General features: G+C 34.3%; 1 protein-coding gene across 5 annotated transcripts in view; it reads right to left on the bottom strand.

Annotated features, from left to right (window-relative positions):
- PTPRK (protein tyrosine phosphatase receptor type K) overlaps positions 1-23,964 on the bottom strand; it is a 576,017-nt gene that overhangs the window by 102,150 nt on the left and 449,903 nt on the right. For all 5 annotated transcript variants that reach the window (XM_032651570.1, XM_032651569.1, XM_032651571.1 and 2 more), the window contains 4 exons: positions 15,458-15,760; positions 8,161-8,270; positions 6,909-7,110; positions 3,223-3,328 (listed from right to left, as the gene is read on the bottom strand). In XM_032651570.1, the coding sequence (XP_032507461.1) occupies positions 3,223-3,328; positions 6,909-7,110; positions 8,161-8,270; positions 15,458-15,760 (721 nt within the window). The remainder of the gene's footprint in view (positions 1-3,222; positions 3,329-6,908; positions 7,111-8,160; positions 8,271-15,457; positions 15,761-23,964) is intronic.

The raw sequence follows: 23,964 nt of genomic DNA, 5'->3' as shown, positions 1-23,964 counted from the left end.
AGTTAAAATAACATCTATTTGATTTTACTTGGACCACATGACCTGTGTGCCCATAAAATGGGGCCAAAGGAAAATCAGATGCAACTATTTGATCTCTTTGTAATGAAATACTCTGCAGATCTATGAGGACGGTAGTCCTAATGTTTCAAGCTGTGTACATGTGACCAACTGACCCAGGAAATAACTCCAACATACAAGGTTTGTACTCCAACTAAACTCAGTTCTATATTCTGATCCGTATATCTGTTAAGCTAACACTGAGCATCAGACAATTTCTTTTCCTAATATAACTGTGGAAGAAATGATGGTTTTGATGGCATTTCATGACTATATCCTAGTTACCTATCTAAAAATATATGGTACTTAATATTTTAAAGTGCAAGTTTAGGTTTTACCTACAAAATAAACATTTAGTTATACCCTAGAATAGATAGCTTCCTGCCAGCTTAAAATAGGTAGAGCTTATATTTGGAAAATGCTGTGATGAAACACACATTCATTATTACACCTTACAATAAACTGAGTTCACCAATGAGGAATTCTTCTCTGTGTTTTAGCAATATTCTGCTGCTATTTTCATTACTTGAAAACACAGCTACATTGGGTCAATCTTTTAATAAATGGGACATTCTACACATTCTAATTTATAATTATACCTACTCAGGTTAGAATTTGAGTTCATTTAAGAAGAATATAAAATATTTCAGAAAAAAATAAATTATGCATTCTAGGAAACTGATTCCAAATGTGGGCAATATTCATTTTGAATCATAGTAATGATTGTCAAGTGATGACAGTTTTAAGGCTAGATCTCAAAAAAGTTGGTAAGGAGATTCAAAGGTCTAGTTAAGTCAACTTACAACCTTTAGAATGATTATATATTCAAAAATTAATTTTGTCAAAGAACCACACTTGCCAGAACTACATTGCACAAGTTTTACATTAGCATATGGACACCATCTTAATGAATACTGAAGAACAAAGTGGTTGGTGATACTGAGTTCTGCATTATTCAGAACAGGATTTTTCACTGGGGTGTACAATATTTTGTACACATCATGACACCTTAGAAAGAAAGCTAGGTTAAAGCATTGGTAAGATAGGCAAATATACAGAAATATTATATAATTTATAATATACCAAAGAACTCATTCCAAAGAGAGAGCACGCCTTTGGGGTAGTAATCAAATAAAACAATAAAAATATTTGTTATTACTTGAAAACCTCAAAAAACCAATATCTTGAATTCTTAGATGACTTTTTGCTCTGTTATCACCTCTAGAATAAAATCTACCATCATCTCTCACCCACAGTCTCCATTCTATCACTCCTCTCACCAAGCTTCATACACCCTACCACTGTAAAACCTTATATGGGAGGCATAGCCTCACCTGCATTTCCATTGCTTTCATTGTAGTGTGGTCCAGTAGCTCTTCTCATTGAGACCATTGTGCCTTCAGGTCTGGTTTACCCTCAGTTCGTTCTCCATGTTTCTACTCAGAGTGATCTTTCTAAGAATATACAATTGCTCAAGATAGTTTCCACTTAAAATCCTTCTGTGGCCACCTTCAGTTTTTAGATGGACACTAAACAGCCTCTTGCTAGGGCTCTTGCTTTCTTCTCCACTCTCAGATCCTGTTACTTCTCCCACACACCCTTCCTTCTCAACGACCTGAACGACTTGCTGTTCTATCAATAGAAGACACTACACTATGTCACATATCCAGTCTTTCTCTTTGTGGTCATTTGGAAAGCCCATTGTCCCTTTTCTTCTGAGCAACCTCTCTCCTCTCCTCAAAGTGACCCTTGGCTAAGCTCATTTCTACTTCTCCTTCAAAACTCAGCTCTAGTACCACATTTTCTAGCTGCTGTCACTTCACTTATCATACTGCATTGTTACCATTCATTTATGAGTCTACCACCTCCACTTGAGGGTACATACTACATTTGCTTTCATGATTTCTATTCTAACTATCCATCTCAGCTTCTGGCACATATTGAATGCTACTGAATCAATAAATGTATATGGAAACCATTGATAATTTTAGCTTTCTTGGTACAACTAAACTAAACTAAATGTACAAACTCTGCATAACAAGGATTTCCTATGTGCTATAACAGAGGCTTTGGAAATTGGAGTTTGTTTGACATTAGGTACACCAGAGGAGAAAGATTTATATTTCCACTGGAGTTGGAACAAACTGATGGTAAAATGCAGTCTGGCAGAGGCTAGTAGTACTGAAAAGTAGGGAAAGATAGAACCTAGTATTTAGGGCCTGTGATAGCAGACAAAGCTAACAAATGGATACTCTAAGGAGGTTTAGCTAGGTGGTAAACAGGTCTGGCTTTTATCCAGAGGGGAGGTAATGGGCCACAAAGTGGAATGGCAACAAGCATTAGCAGAAAAGAGATTCTGATAGACTGACATAAATAAAAAAGAAATTGGGTAGAAAGTCAACTAGTTTCAAGAATCTGAAGGGAGTGATGAGGACCCAGTTAAAGATGCAAAGTACCATAAATACAGTGATATGAAAATGGATTACATCAAATTGGGTCCTCATTTTCAAAGAAATTCGAGCATTGGACAAGATAAGCCTCAAGATCAGCCTCCAGTTACTGGTAGCAGTGTTGAAGGTAGGGATGTGGTCAGAGGAAGGAAGACAAGATTACCCAACTGCGTGAGTCAAACAAGCAAAGGAGGCAGGGCTCATCTGAAGCCTAATAGCTTGACTAGACCAGTCTGGTCCTGCCACCTAGGAATTGAAATCGTTAGAATGATTTGACTCAATCCCTGAAAATAACATGGCTCATAATTTCTGCAAGATGAGGATAAGGTGGGAGATTTTAATACTGGATAAAGTAAATGGCAAATTGAATTTTAATATTTACTATGGAATTCCCGATAAGCAACAATTTAGGAATTAAAGGTCACATTGGCTGCATTCATTTTAGCTATTCTCCTTTTATTTCCTCAAAGCTTCCTAGTTTTCAATCATTCATGAAATTATTCGTAACAGATTTAATGCAACGGACAGGAGTTATTTTCTCATTCTATACCTGACAAATACCTTCACAGCTCGTATACCATAGATGCCAACAGAGGAAGGGAAATGAAATGGGACTAGAGAAAATAAAATCAAAGAGCAAAGCTGTTAAATGAAACCGCACAGAGAAGTGAATGGTTCAGTTCATGAATATCTCAAAATCCCCTCCCCCTCTTACCTGATAGGTGCACCTTTAGCCTGTGCTGGTCTCAACAATACAGTTATTGTGGTGGCAGTTTCATTGAGAGAGGCATCAACACCTTCATAGTCAGGTAAAGTTGGAGCTGATAAATGATTAATGAGGAAAAAAAGGTTTCAATCAATGAACAGAAATATATCATAGTTCAAGATGAATAAATGATCCTGACTAAGGGAAAAATCAATACTTAATATCTAAACTGTACCTTAACATATGCCACTGAATGTTAACTCCAGGAACCTAAAGCAGCAGAAGATATGAAGCAAAGATTTGTTGTTGAAATTTAAATTATAATCTGGCAGCTTGTGACATACACTCCAAACATTTTGTGAAGATGTTTTAGCTTTTAGTGTCCTGAGATTGTGAAATCAGCATTGATGGGGTGGGAGGAAGGTGTCAACAGCATAGGCCTGGCTGCACCTGGAGATGTGGAGATAGCAATGGCAGGAGCCTAGGTAAAGGGCTGCCTGGGAGAGGTGGTGCTGCTTATGACCTAATGGCTGTGGAATGACCCAGCATTAGCCTGGACTGCTTTCACCACTGTGGTCACAACAGAAACATATCTAGGAAGTATGTTGAATGGGAATGGGAACTTTAGCTGTTATTTACCATGAACTAGTGCATTAGTTGCCACATTCTTGAAAAGAAAGAAACTTAAAATTTTTCAAAATATTTGACAATGCTTGGGGGTGAGAGGGCTTCCTAATCTTGAACTGGGTGAATAACCTCAAATGGCTTTTGATGCTTTCCATGCAGAAAGATGTTTAAGGGAGTATATGAACAGTGAAATGTGTGCATTAAAAGAAAAATTGAGAATAGTATTTAATAAAAATTTTAGAGTATTTCATTCATTCATTCAACATTTACTGAATATTTATTATGTGTCAAATTTTACGAGACATGCTATAAATATAAAAGCAAATGAAGTGTGGTTTCTGACATTTATAGAATTAAAAGTAGGGATTCACATTTATCAAGAGTGAGAATCTTATAAAAAGCAAAAAAATTATAGCAAAATTTAGGTCACCAAAAGAGGGGACAGTTAATTAGCCAACACAGTGGTTCTCAAACTAGGGAGATCAGAAGCACCTGGAGGGCTTCTTAAAACACAGATCGCTGCCCCTCTCCCCTACAGTTTCTGATTCAGGAGGTCTGGGGAGGGGCCTGATAATGTACCTTTCCAGGATATTTCCAGGTGATCTGGATGCTGGGGGATCACAGCTGTCTAAACTAGTGTTGGGGATTGGGAAGATGAAACAGAAGACTTTCACTGTTTAGGCAGTGCTTGAGCTGAATGTTAAAAGACGAGTAGGGGCTTCCCTGGTGGCGCAGTGGTTGAGAGTCCACCTACCGATGCACGGGACGCGGGTTCGTGCCCCGATCCGGGAAGATCCCACATGCCGCGGAACGGCTGGGCCCGTAAGAGTAAAAACTCATCAGACAGAGAATGCATGGAATATTCCAGAGAGAGGAAACAATATCTGAAGATATCATCACGTGAAAGGATACAGAGTGTTCTAACAGCTACAATTAGTTTGCTATGCCTGGAACTTTGGATTCATGGGTAGGAGTGGAGAATGGGAGGGGCCATAAAATGAAGGGCCACAAATGCTAATCATGCAAGGATGTTTGGGCTTTATCATATTGGATATAATATATTTGATTTTGAAAAAAATTAAGGAAGAAATATATGTTGTACAAAGATGAATAGAAAAAAACACTGGAGCAAGGCAAGTCTAAAGGCAAGGATGCTGCTTAGAAAGATATGTCAATGATCTGCTTAAAATATGATCCAGATGGAAAGAAAGAAACAGTTTAGAAAGAGGCAAATTATCTGAGAATTATTTACAAGTAGAACCAACAGATACTATATAGGCATAATATGTATATGAGTATTATTTTATATGGGTGTATAATATATCATATGTGTATTATACATACATGCACACACACACATACATATAAACAATACTGCCAAGCATCATGCCTTCAATAACTTGATTTCACTTTAAGCTGCTTTTAAAATGCTGAAAGATAGAATTACTGGACTCAAGGGATAAATAACAATAAATTACCTTAAAAGTTCAAGTGAGCCTGAGAACCACACTAACCATAAATTTCATTAGCCTTAGCTTGATTACTATGTGTTCCCAAGATACAGTGATTGCAACGAAGTTTTAAAGTTCAAATCAAGTATCCATGTACATAGGTTGCTTCAAATGAAACTGCAGTTAAATAACACAAAGAAAATGCTAGGTGGGTGTTCTGGTCTTTATAAGTTTTTTTATTCAATAAAAAAAATAATTGTGTCTGAACCACAATAAATTTTGGCTCTCAATAATGTTCACTTGTTCAATGTTCTCAGTTTTATAAAGTTTATGTAAATTTTGTACATATCACTGTTGAAGGATCTTATTTATAGCACTATTGCTAATTCTAAAGGGTAGGAAATATGTTTTATTATATCATCATATCACCAAGTCATATTTTCTAGTAAAATAATTTCAATAAATATTTAAATTGATGATCTAGAATTGTTCCATCAAGAAAAGAATTGGCAATTTTAATACCTTGCTATTTTGTAACATAATGAATACTATTTTAAAATTCTTTTTTATTAGACTATTAAGATATATCAAATGCTATGCAAAAGGAACCATAACTCATATTGGAATAATTTTTTCCATGACATACATTTTTAAAGTTTTATATTATATTCAAAATTTCCAAATAAAATTTTAGACTTAAAAAAAATTAGAGTATGTGGTTTCTTTCTGATTCAAATTATATAATTTCAGAAGAATAGTAGAGAGTTTTTAATGATGTATTATGATATGCCACCAATATATGCTATGTAGAACTATAATAAAAATGAACATGAAGGAACAAAAAGAATTTACAAATTCAAAATTAGTATTTTAATATGTTAAGTGGTTGACCCTTTAAAACATTTATTTTTCAAATTTAACTTTTCAGTTACAGAAGTAACATATATCCATTTTAGTAATCTTAAATAAATAAGATAAAATATTAATAAACATACACTGGGGTAGATATAGGGCATATTACAAAGCTAATTCCTAGCAAACTATGAAATTCTGAACATAACATAATGTGAAGTTTAATTGTATTTGTTAATCAACCTAAAATTCTCCTGCACATTACCATTCTGAAATTTAGATGAATTTATGTGAGATCTCTAAGAGAAAGAAAAGTTCATATTTGTCATAAAATTATCAGAATGTCAGGGAAAAATGGAACAGAGAGACAAAGTATGTAGTACTGCAAGGATCTTCTACCATGCTTTTGATAAAATCCATTTACAGTAAAGATCAGATACCATAATAATTACCAACTCCTCAAACGTATAATAGGTTTTTAATATGAACGTTCATAATGAACTTTAAAAAATTTCTAATTATGATATAATATAGTCTTTAAAAAGACCTTTGTCAATTAAAAAATGACAGAGATTTTGAGATTTGGGGGGTTTGGACATATAACAAATAATAATCTGTATTCAGATAATTCTTTAAAGTGCCTTCAATCATGACTAATTATATTAAAGATTCAATAAATGAGGTGAATTACACTCAGTATATATGTGATTCTCTAGGACATGCTATTACAAACCAATTCTGTTTGCCCTGTATTCATTTGCATACCTGAGATATTGGTGGTCACATTGATGGCTGTGGCTGGCCCAAAGCCTTTGACTGTGCTGGCTCTTATGAAAAACTGGTAGGTGGTTCCAGGATGGAGATGCATGAAGACATGGTGTGTACTGTTCCATAAATTTGATACAGTCTGGGGAGGTCCAGCCACTGGAACTGCAGGATCAAATGATCTTATGCTGCTGTAACTGACCTGTTTTAAGAAATATATTTCCTATTACATATCCAATATAAGTCATAATACATTCTAAATAAACCCCCTTGAGTAAGATAGCGTTCAAGGGCATCTGTGTGGAATGAATCACATTTTTTTCACGTCTTTTCCTTCTCTTTTTGATATGGTTATTTCACTGTCATTCTGTATCTATTGTCTGTCTGGCTGTCTCTCTATTTAGTTATCTATTTATCCACAGATAAACCTAGAGTTATCTGACTGGATCAATATACATCTATTTTCTTCCATCAAAAGATAAATGAATATACTTAAATATGAATATATATCTATATATAATCTTATGGACATATATAATATAATGCATATGAAACCCAGAAAGTCCTACCAAAGCTGCATCAAGAAGAAATAGATAATTTGAACAGACCAATCACTAGAAGTGAAATAGAATAGTGTAATAAACTCTCTGCAAACAAAACTCCCCATTCCTGTGATGTACTCTGTTGCCACTAGAAAGTACGTGTTTTATGCTATAATCAACACTGATTACCCAGGAACAGAACTACACATTTGTGCAATTAAAATGATGCTTTCCTTTCTTCTTTTCAGGTTCTCATATTTAAAAATAAGATAATGATTTATATTCAAAGTTGAGATGAAGCTCTGTAATAGTCAGGTTTATGATATATTTTGCTTTTCAGGTGTTTCTCCCCTACTCTGAAACAACTGACATTGAATGGCCTCTCCTAAATCATAGTGTGAAATATGAGTTTCTTAATTTTATAAAAATTTATTCTTTACAATCACCAGTAAGTCTGTTTGACAAGGCCCATCCTACTTCTCTAAAACAACAACATTTACTTAAGAATTTGAAAACTCTAGGTGCCATACAATATTTGTTTTGATGCTTAATTTTGGGATCAAGGAATTTATAAATTAAAACAGAGAAGAACTAACATTGATTTTAATTCCCAATTCTCACTTACTTCTTTTCCATTATTTTTCTCTAACATTTTCTTTTACTCTCCCCTTCAATCCATATTTCAATAAACTTCCTTATTCTCCCAGTACCTCATATTGAGTGATGATTCCATTTGGATCCAAAGGTTCCTTCCAGTTCAAGAAGATCTTATTTTCAAAGGATGTTCCTTGAAGAGAATTGACTGGTACAGGGCCAGGCACTACAAATAAATACATTTTTGGTTATAAGGATCCTTATATCAGAAACAGAAAAAGTAAACATATAAGCTAAACAGGTTAAAAGTAAATAAAATAAATAAAAATATGTCCTTAAAAAGAAAATAAGCTGTATGGCAAGTTTTTAATACATGGGAATTCAAAGTAAATCAATCTATAAGCTTCTAATGCAGATTATGTACAACTGCAAAGTTATTTTTATTCAGAAGAATATTCTATCACCTTAGAGAGCTGAATAAATTGTGTAGTCTAGTTTTCTCTGTTGTATACCTCTAATGACATGAAGATCTCATTTGTAATTTGTTTCAAGAACAGCGCTTTCCCTGAAAGATTTTTTGAAGATTATAAGCCCCTAAAGTGTCTCCATAACAATGTTCATACAATAATAAATTATAATAATGAACACTCCTTAGACTCAAAAGCCAAACTATATAGTACTGAATTGAAATGTTCATTAACAGTCAATCTGACTTTTATAGCTATATTTATTACATTTCTATAACTTAAAAAAAGAGCATTGATTATTACAATTTTAAAAAAACTCCTTAAGGATGAATAGGTTTTAAAGTCATTGCTTCAGTCTTTCGAATGAAATTCCCTTTTTCAAAGCTAAGAATCAAACCATTTTATAACACCGGACTTCTTTAGAACTCAACTATCAACATAACTGGTTTTGAAGTGTCCCCAGGTATGACAAGATTTGAGAAACCATTCCAGTCCTTATTTGCAAATGTCATATAACCCAGTGGCAGCAATGAATGATGTGTCAGTTTCTATAGACAAAATACAAGATACGAGATACTTTTGCTATTGTGTATTTTCCTTTTATATATTTTATTTAAATATTCAGTTGCTATTTATTTACATAAATATCCAGTTTCTTGTTCTCATAATTCTTAAAAATATAACCTGTCTATCCTACTTTGCTTAAAAATATGCTTTCTCTTGAAAATATCAACCCAATATTGGGCAAATATGTTTTTTAATTAATATTTTTCCTTAATCTAATGTTTCAGTGAACTTTACACATGACATTATCTAGAAATGTAGTTTCAGAGTACACAGCAATTTTGTGAGGACTGAAATAAATTAAAAATCACTGGATCAAAGTAAATGCATTGCAATGTGGCCAGCAGCAACAAGAAATTCTGAATGATATGTCAAAAGAGTAAGATTTATTTCAATCTACAAGCAGACGATGAATGATGTTATGACCTCTGGGAGAGCCAACATAATTTGGCATATTAATAATTAATTCATAAAGGAAAAAACCCACAGTAAACAGAAAAGATGCCAGGACTAAACTCCAGAAGATACATTCATGCATCTAACAGCTGAGGGCTTCGGGAAAAGTTAACCTAAGGCATCCACTCCCCTCGACCCCCAGGTCCACAGTATTGGCACAGGCTATGCAGTTATCGAGGCAGAGGGGCCGTGATGGCCCCTGTGTGTAATCTGTGGCATCTGCTGAGGCTACCATGGGCCTTGGTTTGTTTCCTAAGAGAATACCTGTTGTTTCCATTCCACTCAAATGACATAAGCTTACAATTGTAGTTAAGGGAAAGTATTTATTTGCCTCTCCACACCTCTCATAGAGGGTGGCTGTTGGGGGGGGAGGAGGAAGTAAAGCCTCAACTAGTGAGTAAATGTTTATTTGATGGTATTATAATTACTACCCGTGTACACCAAACACGATTTGGTCAAAAACATAATATGAAACGGCATGGATATGTTTCAAATTGTTCACAAATAAGGATAGTTTTTTTTTAATTTTATTATTTGAAAGCTATAGATGGTATTTTATTTTATTCTATTATTTTATTCTATTCTATTTTATTTTTTGGCTGCATTGTATGGCATGCAGGATCTTAGTTCCCTAACCAGGGATCAAACCTGTGCCCTATGCATTGGAAGTGCGGAGTCTTAACCACTGGACCGCCAGGGAAGTCCCAAGGATAGTTTTAAATGTTTGTAAATTCTACATTGAGAGAAGGGTAGAAATGGAAAGTAGCCTTCCTGGAATTCGTGTATTTCTCTGCTCTTCTTATACATGTTCTACTTTGTCAACAGGATTCACTTAATATACTTATGGAAAAGTTTGTGGGAAAATTATAGCCAAGAGAGTTCCTCACTACTGATCTTGCACTGAGACCAGCATAGTGAATGAGAGAAAGAATTACACTTAGGTGAACTACAAAACACACACATAAAACATATGGAGGAAAGAAGTGAGGGCACAGACAAACTATGTTCAATAATTTTCTACAGACAACCTGTATTCAATAATTTTCTATGATGGAAGGAAGACAATTCTTTATACAGACATCTATATGTACATATGATTTGTGCAAATACAACATGAAGTTACTAAGATCATCATCATGGCAGTCTTCATAGTGCAGGAAATGTCCTCTCACATTTCCACATCAACAACTTTTAATGAAGACAGAATGCTGACTTTTATTCCCCTACTTATAATTCATTTGAGAGCTGTTTCAGCTAAATTTTTTTTTTTTGCACATAAAAAAGTCCCTAAAAATATAACTCTCAAAGTAGAAGAGAGGAAAATGAAATGTGGGTGGGGCAAGATTATATTAAATAAGCTTTACAGCCTTTAAAATATAATAAATGTACATTTAAAAATAACTTTGTATTAGTCAAAAAATGTCCCCAAACCAGGCTTTTCTGCTGAGCTAACTTCACAATATTGATTTTTATGAATGCTAGAATAAAAAGTGAAAACAAAATCTCTTACACAAAATTCTACCCGTGCATTAAAAAATGCATGCAATAAATTAAATATAAATTCTACCTTAAGGTTCTGGTGGGAATCATTCTAGCTTTGCTCTCATGGTTTATGGATGTACCCAGAATTCTTTTCATGAAATTATATTCTTTTATTAGATGGTTGATAATTTATTATTTTTCTATGTATATGGGGCAGCAATAACTTAGCAAGACGGACTTAATTAGATCATCATAATCCATCGATCTTCCAACAATAGATTATGATTTAGATATTCTGTCACCCCCCCCAATTCAGGAACATTGAGACACATCAAGTACTCTATGTAGAAGCAGAGTTTATAATGAGCAGATTTGGAGACTGAATTATTTGCAAATACTTCATAGAAAGCTTGTACTTCAATCATTTAGTCTTATATATAAAGCAAAAAATTAAAAAACCCTTACAGTAGAAGGAATTACTTTGTGACTGTACTATCATGAAATAATAACATGCACCTCAATATCATTACAAACAATAAAAAAATTCTTCAAAACAGAGGTTAAAATAAAACAAAAGTAAGAAATATTATTGAAATTAGACTGAATAGTTAATGCCATTTTACTTTTACAAAACTATTTCTAGATGAAATAAATAACACAGTCATGAGTTTGATAAATTTTAAGACATAATTTAAATTTCCATAGCAATTCACTTCCTGATTAGTAATCTAGTCATATGTGTACCCAAAAATACATTAAAAAATTTAATGCAATATGAAAAAAGATTATATAAGCCTGACTGCATTCTTCGGTTTGTGGAAAGAAAAGCAGACTAAAAACTCATACCAAAGAATACCATCAAAATGAATTATATTGTTAGAGAATGACTGACCGAAGAACCACAAAACTCACATAACTGAGACTAACATTACCAATTAAGAAATCATGTTTTTTCATATATACGGAATCTTAAAAAAAAAAAAAAAAAAAAGGTTTTGAAGAACCTAGGGGCGGGACAGGAATAAAGACGCAGATGTAGAGAATGGACTTGAGGACACGGGGAGTGGGAAGCGTAAGCTGGGACAAAGTGAGAGAGTGGCATGGACGTATATACACTACCAAATGTAAAACAGATAGCTAGTGGGAAGTAGCCGCATAGCACAGGGAGATCAGCTCGGTGCTTTGTGACCACCTAGAGGGGTGTGATAGGGAGGGTGGGAGGGAGACGCAAGAGGGAGGAGATATGGGGATATATATATATATATGTATAGTTGATTTACTTTATTATAAAGCAGAAACTAACACACAATTGTAAAGCAATTATACTCCAATAAAGATTAAAAAAAAGAAATCATTTTTTTTTTCAATTTTAAGTGCAGGCAATAAAATGTGTGTACATTCTTATTACTGAAATCACGGATTATAAAATGTATAGTGTACAATGAACAAATGGGACCTAATCAAACTTAAAAGCTTTTGTACAGCAAAGGAAACCATCAACAAAACTAAAAGACAATCTGCAGAATGGGAGAAAATATATGCAAACAATGCGACCGACAAGGGGTTAATACCCAAATATACAAACTGCTTGTACACTGAATGTCAAAAAAACCCAAACAACCCAATCAAAAAATGGGCAGACAACCTAAATAGACATTTTTCCAAAGAAGACATACATATGGGCAACAGGCACAGGAAAAGATGGTCAATAACCTAATTTAGAGAAATGCAAATCAAACCCACAATGACGTATCACCTTACACTGGTCAGAATGGCCATCACCAAAAAGTCTGCAAATAATAAATGCTAGAGAGGGTGTGGAGAAAAGGGAATATCTGCACACCGTTGGCTGGAATGTAAACTGGTGCAGCCACTATGGAGAACAGTATGGAGCTTCCTTAAAAAACTAAAAATAGAGCTACCATATGATCCATCAATCCCACTTCTGGGTATATATCCAGAAAAGACAAAAACTCTAATAATTCAAAACGGTACATGCACTCTGATATTCATAGCAGCACTATTTACAATAGTCAAGACATGGAAACAACCCAAGTACCCATAAACATACAACTGGCTTAAGAAGATGTGGTATATGTACACACAATGAAATATTACTCAGTCATAAAAAAGACTGAAATGTTGCCATTTGCAGCAACATGGATGGATCTAGAGAATCCTACACTTACTGATCTAAGTCAGACAGAAACATACTATATGGTATCACTTATATGTGGAACCTAAAAACCATGCAAATGAATCTATATACAAAACAGAAACAGACTTACAGACACAGAAAACAAACTCATGGTTACCAAAGGGGAGATGGAGGGAGGGAGGGATAAAGTAGGAGTATGGGATTAATGGATATGAACTACTATACATAAAATAGATAAGCAACAAGTATTTACTGTATAGCACAGGGAATTAAATTCAAGATCTTGAAACAAACTAATGGAATATAATCTGAAAAGAAAATAACTGAATCGCTTTGCTGTGCACCTCAAACTAACACAATTTATAAATCAACTATACTTAAAAATGTCTAGTATAATACAGACATAATATTTATCCCACTTTATAAAATGAGACAGAGATTTTTCAGAGCTTTTGAATCCATGCTTAGACTTCCCATTTTGATACTCTACCTATGAAACAACTTCACTCAACCACTGTTTCTTTCATAAGCATGTGTTGTGTGTGTGTTGTGGGGGGGCAGGGGGGTAATACAAGTGTTTGTGTGTTTATGTATAAAAGCAGGGTTTGTTCTTTAAAATGTTGTTAATGTTTTGATTAAGTGCAAGTTCAAACATGATAGCTGAGGTGACTGTGTTTTATTGTCTCAAAGATGACAAAAATACATTTATCATGAATAAGTCTTAGGTTTATTCTTTGAAATTTTATGAATATGCATAATTTTAGGACAATATTGTTTCCTTGAAAATCTGAGCTAAATGAGGTTAAAAGGCTTTCACTTCCCTTTATTACAACAAAAAACCAGAACAATCCAAGATCATTTCCATTTCTCAGAGTGAGAAAGCTTGAAGTAATAAGGAGAATTTCTAGAAACTATGGAATATTGACCCATTTTATGGCAATTTCATACTTGGTAGGCATCAAAATATACATCTGAGCCTAAAGTTCAGAACTCGAGGGAAATTGGGAACACTCAGGTATCAAATACATCCTGTTTTCTGAAACTCAAATAAAAATGTAGATGGGGTCTTCCCTGGTGGCGCAGTGGTTGAGAGTCCGCCTGCCGATGCAGGGGACACGGGTTCATGCCCCGGTCCGGGAAGATCCCACGTGCCACGGAGCGGCTGGTCCCGTGAGCCATGGCCGCTGAGCCTGCGCGTCCGGAGCCTGTGCTCCACAACAGTAGAGGCCACAACAGTGAGAGGCCCGTGTACCGCAAAAAAAAAAAAAAAAAAAAAAAAAAAATTGTAGATGGAACCCTTAGAGATCATCTAATTTAACCTTTTCATATATAGTTGAGAAATAGAGAACTAGAGGGGTGAAAGGGTTTGCTAAGGTTACAGAATTATTAGAGCCAGGACTGAAAACTCATGATTCCTGACTCCCAGTTCGGTTTTGCCTCAATTCACTATATAGCACACTTTTTCCCCCTGCACGCTTTCATTCATAAAAGGAAATATTGCAAATAAAATGTCTTACATTGGAAGAATACAGTGTTATTATTAATCATTTTTGTCTCGGATACATTTTTTTAAATCAGAATATGTATTCAAATTCACATTAATGACATACTATAGTATGTGTGTGTAACTTATAATATTAATATAACTGTTTCTTCTTATTATTCAATAATTTAGAAGTAATACACACATAGAAATTGGGCAAGTTATAATTCAATTACTTGGGTGGTAAAAAGATGGATAAAAGATGATAGCTTGCCAATATCTGATAAGGACCTTTATTTAGACTTAAACATATAAACTTTGACCTTCTTTTATTTTTATAATTACATAAAACTATCTAAAAATGAATAGAATAGGTAAACAATGCTGCTTTCAAATCTAAAGGAAATGAAAGCTATTACTACTGATCTGTAAAATGCAAAAAACTAAAATTTTAACTAAGTGCATTTCACCAATAGGTAATCGATGTAGTGCCACAAATGGTGAAAATTATTTCTGAACATTTGATAAAAACTTTAGTTAGACTTTCAGTGTAGTTGCTACTTTTCTAATATTGTATAAAAACGGAAAACAGTAAAGGAATCGTTCATTTCGTATTTGATGCTACCCTGAAGAATATTAAGGTTTTTGTTAAGGGCAAATCCTTTCCAAAGTTAACCCCGTTAAAAGTATTTAGCAGATTTCGGAATCCAATTCAATTTTGGGGACTCTAGGCAAAACTGTAAGCAAGTACATAATTCTTGTCATATAATTCCTCCCTTTAAAAGTAAGGAAGTAGAGCATACCATCTTCATCAGTTTGAATAATCGTCTCTTCACTCTCCTTCCTGCCTTCTGGATTGGTTAGAATCATCTTGAGGCTGACGTTTGTATAAGGTGGCAGATGGTTCACAACATGCTGAGGGGCTTTGGGGTCCATGTCCAAACAGTCTGCCTTGCTCTCATTGTGACCACGGAAGTAATGGTAGCAGATAGTGACATTAAAAGTGTGGCAACGAGTGATGTTGTAACCCAGGGATTCCCAGTCCACAGCAATGCGTCTTGCCTGTATCTCGGCAATCTTTAAAGTCTTTGGGGTTCGCATAGGTTCTGAAAAATAAATCAAAGACACAGATAGCTGTCAACTTTACCATGAATAATCTTGAAAAAATTTAACACTGAGCATGACATAGCATGTGTAAACCTAGGAAAATCTGGAAGTCATCGTTTATTCTCATTTTCTTTATTACTTATGATCTTATTCTTAAAGGTTTCTGTTAGGGCTATGATTTACCAATGGGAAAAGAAATGGGAAGTAAAATGTCCACAATCCATAGTACTCAGGAACATGGCAGAAAAATAAAAACTTGAAAATGTGGCCACAATGCTTTTATAGTTGTTTCTGTTGTTACTGCCCTATTCCCCATCTTTCTCTGGTCATTATTGAGCAAGTGAATTGGCTAATACATCATAATGGATAAGAGTCAACATGTTCTGCTCTCTGATTTGTCATGTCACCAAGCTATGCTGTATACTAATTAGTCTAATCGTAACACTAAACTACCACTTACAAAAATGATGCAGATATTAATTAACATTTATTATTTCAGTAATGACGTTGTTCATCAAAGCAGAAAAATATCTGAGAAAAATTGCAAGAACACATGTGGATATTCACATTGTCATCTATCCTTCTTGATCTCTTTTTGTCTTTCTCTAGGAAATGCTCAGGTCTGACAATCCATCCAGTGTCACCGAAACCAAACTGGGAAGTGAATTTCCATTCAACTGGAAAATGCTGGCAGAACTAAACACTCTGAAGACTGGAATCCATCCATCACTGCTTCCCAAGTGTATAATTTTCTCATGCAAGACTAACTTTAATCATCTAACTTAATCAAAATAATTACCCTATGAAAGTCATGGCCATGGCAAAGTCTACACAGTAAACAAACCAATACACAGCAAAACTTTAACACATTGATTTGACAAAGAGATTAAAGTCAAGGTCAAGGTTGAGGCCTTGTTGGTGCCTCCATTAACTCACTAGGGATTGTTAGTGCTCATGAAAAATAGAAATCAGTAGGGAAAAATGAAGAAAAATAAGTAATACAAAAAGCCCAATATGGGTGTTTTTATAAATTTTCGTTTTTGAGATTAAAATCTTAGTTGTGTAAAAATAATCAGCATGGCACACAGATGGCAAACCCAAATTGGGATTCCAGTTCAATATATTTAATGTGAAATCTGAAGTACACTCCTGTGGCCATTTAATTTAAAACCTCAAAACTATTAAAAAAAATATATATATATGCAAATTAATCTTTGGTAGAATCCAAAGTTTGGTTTTAAATTCTGTCTGATCTTCTGATTGTTTACAATATCTAGTCCCCCTATTTTACCACTTTTGTTTAGTGTTAAGTAGGCTGGAAGAAAGATGTGGTCTTTTAATCATTTTAAAAAATCTCTTTATATGTCTAGCACTATGTTATCATTTTCCCCGCCAGGCATAAGAGTGAGATGATGACATTTTCCTTTCCGTCTAGTTAGACTAAAAACACAGTCTTTGGCATCACTGCCCACAAACTGGCCAGGCACTTACAGGCAGGATCATCCAAAAACTTCCCAGATAAATTGTGACTTTGCTGCCTGTTAGGTAGCAATCAGATACAACTGAGTGGCCACATTGCAGTTAGTCCATATGTTGTTCTAAAAGTGTCTAGATTGAGAAATTTCTCCAGAAAATACCTGATGCATATGAATGCAAATATCCCATACAACAATAAGAGAAAACACCAATAAATATTTATCCCTCTGCTTTAATTTTTTTTAGGTCTAGTAGTCATATACCTGTTTTCATACACCCTTCATTTTGAACCTGACATCTTATTCCTTTATAAACTTCTCTTTTTCTGAGTGATCATTCTCTTTCATACATCTTTTCATTTTATACCACTATTCAATTTGCACTTACCCTGCATACTAATACAACTTTAAAAGACTAAGAAAAGCATAAAGAAATTGAAGAAGACACAAATGAAAGATACTCAGCGCTCATGGATTGGAAAAATCAATATTGTTAAAATGGCCATACTACTGAAAGCAATCTACAGATCCAGTGCAATCCCGATCAAAGTTCCAATGGCATTTTTTTGAAGAAATAAAACAAATAATCCTAAAATTTGTATGAAACCACAAAAAAACTCCAAATAGCCAAAGTGATCTTGAGAAAAAAGAACAAAGCTGGAGGTATCACGCTCTCTGATTTCAAACTATATTACAAAGTTAAAATAATTAAAACGATATGATATTTGTACTAAAACAGACACAAAGATGAATGGAACAGAATAGAGAGCGCAGAAATAAATGCACACGTATCTGGTCAATTAACTTATGACAAAGGAGTCAAGAATATACAATGGGGAAAGAACTATCTCTTCATTTAATGGTGTTGGGAAAACTGGACAGTCATATGCAAAAGAGTGAAACACAACCACTGTCTTACACCATATACAAAAATTAACTCAAAATGGATTAAAGACCTGAAAGTAAGACCTGAAACCATAAAACTCCTGAAAAACAAAAAGGTGGTAAGCTCCTTGACACAGGTCTAGGCCATGATTTTTTTGAATCTGACACTAAAAGCAAAGGCAACAAAAGCAAAAATAAATAAATGGGACTACATCATACTAAAAAGCTTCTGCACAGCAAAGGAAACCATCAACAAAATGAAAAGGTAACTTACTGAATGGAAGAAAATATTTGCAAATCATATATCTGATAAGTAGTTAATATCCAAAATATATAAAGAACTCCTACAACTCAATAGCAAAAAATCCCAAATAAGCTGATTAGAAAATGGGCACAAGATCCAAATAGACATTTTCCCAAACAAGACATACAGATGGTCAACAGGTACATGAAAAGATGTTCAACGTCAGTAATCATCAGGGAAATGCAAACCAAAAGTACAAGATATTGCCTCACACCTCTCAAAATGGCTGTCATCAAAAAGACAAAAAATAACAAGTGTTGGTGAGGATGTGGAGAAAAGGGATCCCTTGTTCACTGTTGGGAATATAAATTGGTGCAGCCACTATGGAAAACAGTATTAAGGTTCCTCAATTAAAAACAGAACTACCATATGATTCAGCAATTCCACTTTGGGGTATTTATCTGCAGAAAATAAAAACACTAACTGAAAAGATATATGCACCCACATGTTCACTGCAGCACTATTTACAAGGAAACAACACAAGTGTCCATCAAGGGATGAATGAGTAAAGAAAATGTGTTTACATATACATATCTATGCATATATACCACGGAGTATTATTAAGCCATGAAAAACAGCAAAATCTTGACATTTGCAGCAACATGGATAGACTTCCACAGTATTATGCTAAATGAAATAAATCAGACAGAGAAAGACAATACCATATAATCTCTCTTATGTGTGGGGTCTTAAAAACAAAAACAAAAAATAACCAAAAAACCAAGATCATAGATCAGTTAGAGAGAACAGATTGGCAGTTGCCAGAAGCAGGGGATGAGGGGTCAAAGACATAAGTAAAGGGGGTATAATGTATTAAAAAATAAAATGAGGGCTTCCCTGGTGGTGCAGTGGTTGAGAGCCCGCCTGCTGATGCAGGGGACACAGGTTTGTGTCCCAGTCCAGGAAGATCCCACATGCTGCAGAGCGGCTGGGCCCGTGAGCCATGGCCGCTGAGCCTGCGCGTCCGGAGCCTGTGCTCCGCAACGGCAGAGGCCACAACAGCGAGAGGCCTGTGTACCGCAAATTAAATAAATAAATAAATAAAATGAAATAACGATTTAAAAAGAATCTGTTTTACAGATGTATGACACAACTTCATTGGTAGGAGTGGAGGAAAATTTTACCTTAGTAACTTTGGCAATGAGTAGAAACTACAAGACCAATAAAACACCAAAAAACAGAACAAAAAACAACAAAAAAGTGGATATTCATAGGAATGGTTTAAAGTTTACACATGACTTTAGTCATCACAGAAGGACTATATTTCTGAACAGCAAATTTAGAGGCCTCTTTTAAAAAAAAGAGATAAAAAAAGTGTACATATGAATGTGGAAAAAAAGTGGGAATGCAAAATGGTAAAAAAAAAAAACCTACTTAACACTTCATGTACTAAAAGACTCTACAATTTGCCTGTCAAATTACTGACTACATATTTACATTTTCTCCCAAACTAATAATAAAATAATTTTAAAAATTTCTCAATTTATAAAGTTAAATAATTATAAAAATAAATAGAAATTTTCTTCTCCTAACTAATCTCATTATATCCAATTTCTTTTGCCTTTCGGCTTCCTTTATTCAACCCTTTTATGGAGCACTGAAAATAGGGAATATATGTGCTATTCAATTTCTGCTCAGCTGCTGCAGCTAGCTGACTGCCTATTAGAACTGCTTGACATTCTGAATAGCCCTAGAGCAAGTCAAAGTTTGGAGGAACTTGGTGTTTCTCTAGGCTTGGAAGAGCCAGAAGAGATGTAAATGTGTGCATACTGAGGGACTTGCTGTCAAAAGCAGAAGTAACTCACTACCCTCACTCTTTTTATTCTTGTATTTGAAATTAAAAAAAAAAAAAGTAAAATAAAAGCATACCCAGACACTGTGAAAGACACAATAGCTCTACATCCTCAATTATTCATTTTTAAGAGTTGACAAAAGATATATTTATTATGTATTGGTAGTATGTAAAAAAATACATAGAGTTCACTTTGAGTGAGAATTGTTTTGGTGTATTTAAATGTTGCTAGCTTTGACACTAATATAAATTAGACTTTAAAACTCTAATTTAAAATCTGGAAAAGGTAGCTTTAGAAATCCTATACATATGTGCATAAACCACAATCATAATATCAGTTGCCAACACTTTATTAACTGGTAAAAAAACAAAGAAATAGCTTTTTAATAGGCAAAGAATCTTTCTACGAGGTCAATATGGTATATAAAATCTATATTTTTCACAATGGCTTGAAGAAATGCTGCAAAATGAATTGTTATTACTAAAATAGTGACTTAAAATATAATCTTACTGCCATCTAGGGCAATATTCAGAAACCAACATACAACAAAGTAAACACACACACACACGTATGCAGAAACACATCTAAAGTCAAAATTCAATTATTTTGAGCTCTAAGGCATCTGTAGTAATTCAGAGGAAGTCACTGTCTAATTACAGTTATTTAATTGACATGTGCTTTATTTTTTCCAGTTTTTATTGAGGTTGGATATTCTCAGCTGTATTTACATATATGTTATAATCACATATATGTATCCATGCATGTACATCTATGTATATATTCACATATACATATATAAGCACATACATATACATACACGCATACAATAGGCACTCTGCTAGGCAACACCTCTGAAGTCTGTTAGCTCTGACATGGGCTGACAACCACGTATACATAGATTTTTAAAAATCAGGATATAAACAGCAGGGACTTGAGACTGTTCTACTACTATGAGATCCATTCAAAGAAAATTCTATCAGAGAATTCGACAAGAAAATTACCTAAATTCCTCAACCTGATCCATTAGTCTTATGCCTCACCAATAACTGTGTTGTATTTCTGAGATATGAATGCATAAGTAAAAATTTAAACTTTTAAAATTGGAATAATTAACTTTTGTAGAATAAACGGAAGTAGAAGGATATTGCTCAGGACTCACTATGTTATATAAAGCTGGGCATAAGTGCTGTTTTAAGGATTAAATAATTTAAAGAAATGACCTAGTGTGGTGAATGGCACATAGAGGCGTCACAGTAAACAGTATTTATAACAACATAGGTCACCACAATGATGATAAAACAATGGGGATCACATTCATCAATGCACTACTTGTCAGGTGGTTTGAAATTTACTAAACGTTCTTTCTTCTTCCCAATTTTTTACTTTCCATTTTCAAATTTTTGTTAGGTATTCCATACATGTGTTTATAAAACAGTTCTCTTTCCTTCTGTCTCATTTTGCTTTTCTAGTAAAAGGAAATTTGGGAGAGAAACAAGGAATTGGAAAAAGTCGTGGGGCAAAATTCTGGCAGAAACTTGGGAATAAATATAGCAAGGGAGTGACCTTCATGCTGCAGAGGATCATATTAAAATATTTTGAACAAGTAATCCATCTATTGTGAAACAAAAATAGATTGCCTATTATATAAAGTGTATGATACCAGACACTGTGGAGGATTCTAAAGTGAATAAAACAATAATAGACCTCAAGGAGCTTAACATTTATTCAGTAAAGATGATAAGCTAAGAAAAAAAATTAAAGCAGTATGATATAAATGGTATATGAATGGAATAAAATACTATAGGAATTCAAGAGAGAAACAACTTCCACCTGTCGAATGGAAGAGCTATTTGCATTTGGTCTCAATGGGTAAGGCAGGAAGATCTATAGACATAATTTGGATAAATAATAAAAATGCAGAGGAAACAAGATGAATAAATACAAATACAATTGGAAAAAATATGTAATCCCACTTGGTTGCTGTACAAGTTATCTAATAGGAGGTTATAGAGGAAAAATGGGTTGGGAAAAGATTGGAAAAACTTTGGATGTCATGATAAGAGGTAACTTGATCTAAGAGCCAATGGAAAGTAACTTGAGCAGGAAATTAACACAATTAATTAACTACTTTAGAAAAATTAATTTGGAGGTTTTGTCAAGTGTGCAGACACTGGAAGTGGAAAAATCCAAAGGTTGCAATGTGTTAGGGGAGAATAAGGGGCCAAGAAGGAGTGTGACTTCAGGAGACAATGGTTTTCTTTATTTTTCTGCCAAAAGTTGATCATTCCATTTTTCCCATTCCATTTTTCCTTTTATTGTTCACCTATTTCCTAGTTGTTACAGTGAGAAAAGCCACATGAAATCAAGAAGAAATAAAAAGAAATAGCAGAAAAGTTACATATCAAATCTATGACCAGTAATATACAATTAGCAGATAAATAAAGAAATAACGTATCACTGCCCTTACTTAAATTCTAAACAGATCAAGCATGGGATTTATGCTTGTAATAGTTTTTGTGTCAAATATTTAACACAACTTGATAGGATAAAATGAAGAACTACTTAATAATCCTCTGAAGATTAAGAAAAATTAAGGCAACATGAGTAAACAGGACCTGTTGACTTTGAGTCACCTCTCAACAGCAAGATGATTTAATAAGTGGTTCTAGATAACAGATAAAAGGAAATTCAATTTTGGGCATTTGTTAAACAACACATGACACGACAGGTCAATATCCAGGTCCTTCTCTAGTGATAATCTCGGTTACTCTGAAAGAGTTGTGAAAACAAAAGCTTTAGCAGCTACAAGAGAATCGAGGGCAGGGATCACATTTCCCTAGAATCAGTTTTTAATGATAAAACTTATTATCCAGCTGTCAGTCAGAGAGAAATAGAAGATGTCCCAAAGCTCATGCCAAGAAGAAAAGGAAGATGTTGTCAAAGATGTCACAAACTAAGGACACTGAAGCATGACAGGGAGCTTCTTGCTCCTGGCTGCCTTTTCATCAGAAATCTTAGAAGCTGACTGCAAAGCACAATTTCCATTCCATTTATCAAAACAAACACAAGGAAAGTGAACTTCCTGACTGTTAGAGAAAATATTTGTTGGTGTAAAATAAAAAATAATTGAGATGAAATTTCTGAACAAAGTTGAATTTTTTTTTTTTTTTAAAAAGGAAGAAAACATTGGCATACCTTGGGGGAGGAAAAAACTGAAGTGCTTTGGAAGACATTGTCTTTACTTTTCTCTATTGATGCTTTGTATTTTTATTCTTTTCCTCATGGTAATGACTGAGGATAATCAAGGTTTTACACTGCACATCTTTTCAGTCTTAGAGCTTCATTAGTCTTGCCAGAAAGATTTCATCTCTGCTCCCACGGGTCAAATTGAGTTAATGATAAGTTGGTGAGATGACTTGATTAGCACTGTAATATGAGGGAGCCACAGGTCCAGGAATAACCACAAACCAACTGTCAGCTCTTTTGGCTTTCTGGCTGTGTTGTTGAAATGACATGTTTGCCCTCAGGGGATATAGAATGACAGGGGGTGCATGGCTCACTCAGCTCTCCTGCAGAGTCACAGAAATATTTACCCAGTACCATCAGAACAATACTAAGCACATCATCAAATTAAACCAAAATATGTCATCTTCACTGCTCTCAAGAATCTGACTGAAGTTCATCAGATAATTCTAATAACATTTGCATACTCTCTACAATAATGCTAAGGAAACTGATTTTCAAAA

Source organism: Phocoena sinus, chromosome 12, assembly GCF_008692025.1.
Source record: "Phocoena sinus isolate mPhoSin1 chromosome 12, mPhoSin1.pri, whole genome shotgun sequence".
In the NCBI taxonomy this organism is placed as follows: domain Eukaryota; kingdom Metazoa; phylum Chordata; class Mammalia; order Artiodactyla; family Phocoenidae; genus Phocoena; species Phocoena sinus.
This window is presented reverse-complemented; position numbering and strand designations above follow the sequence as displayed.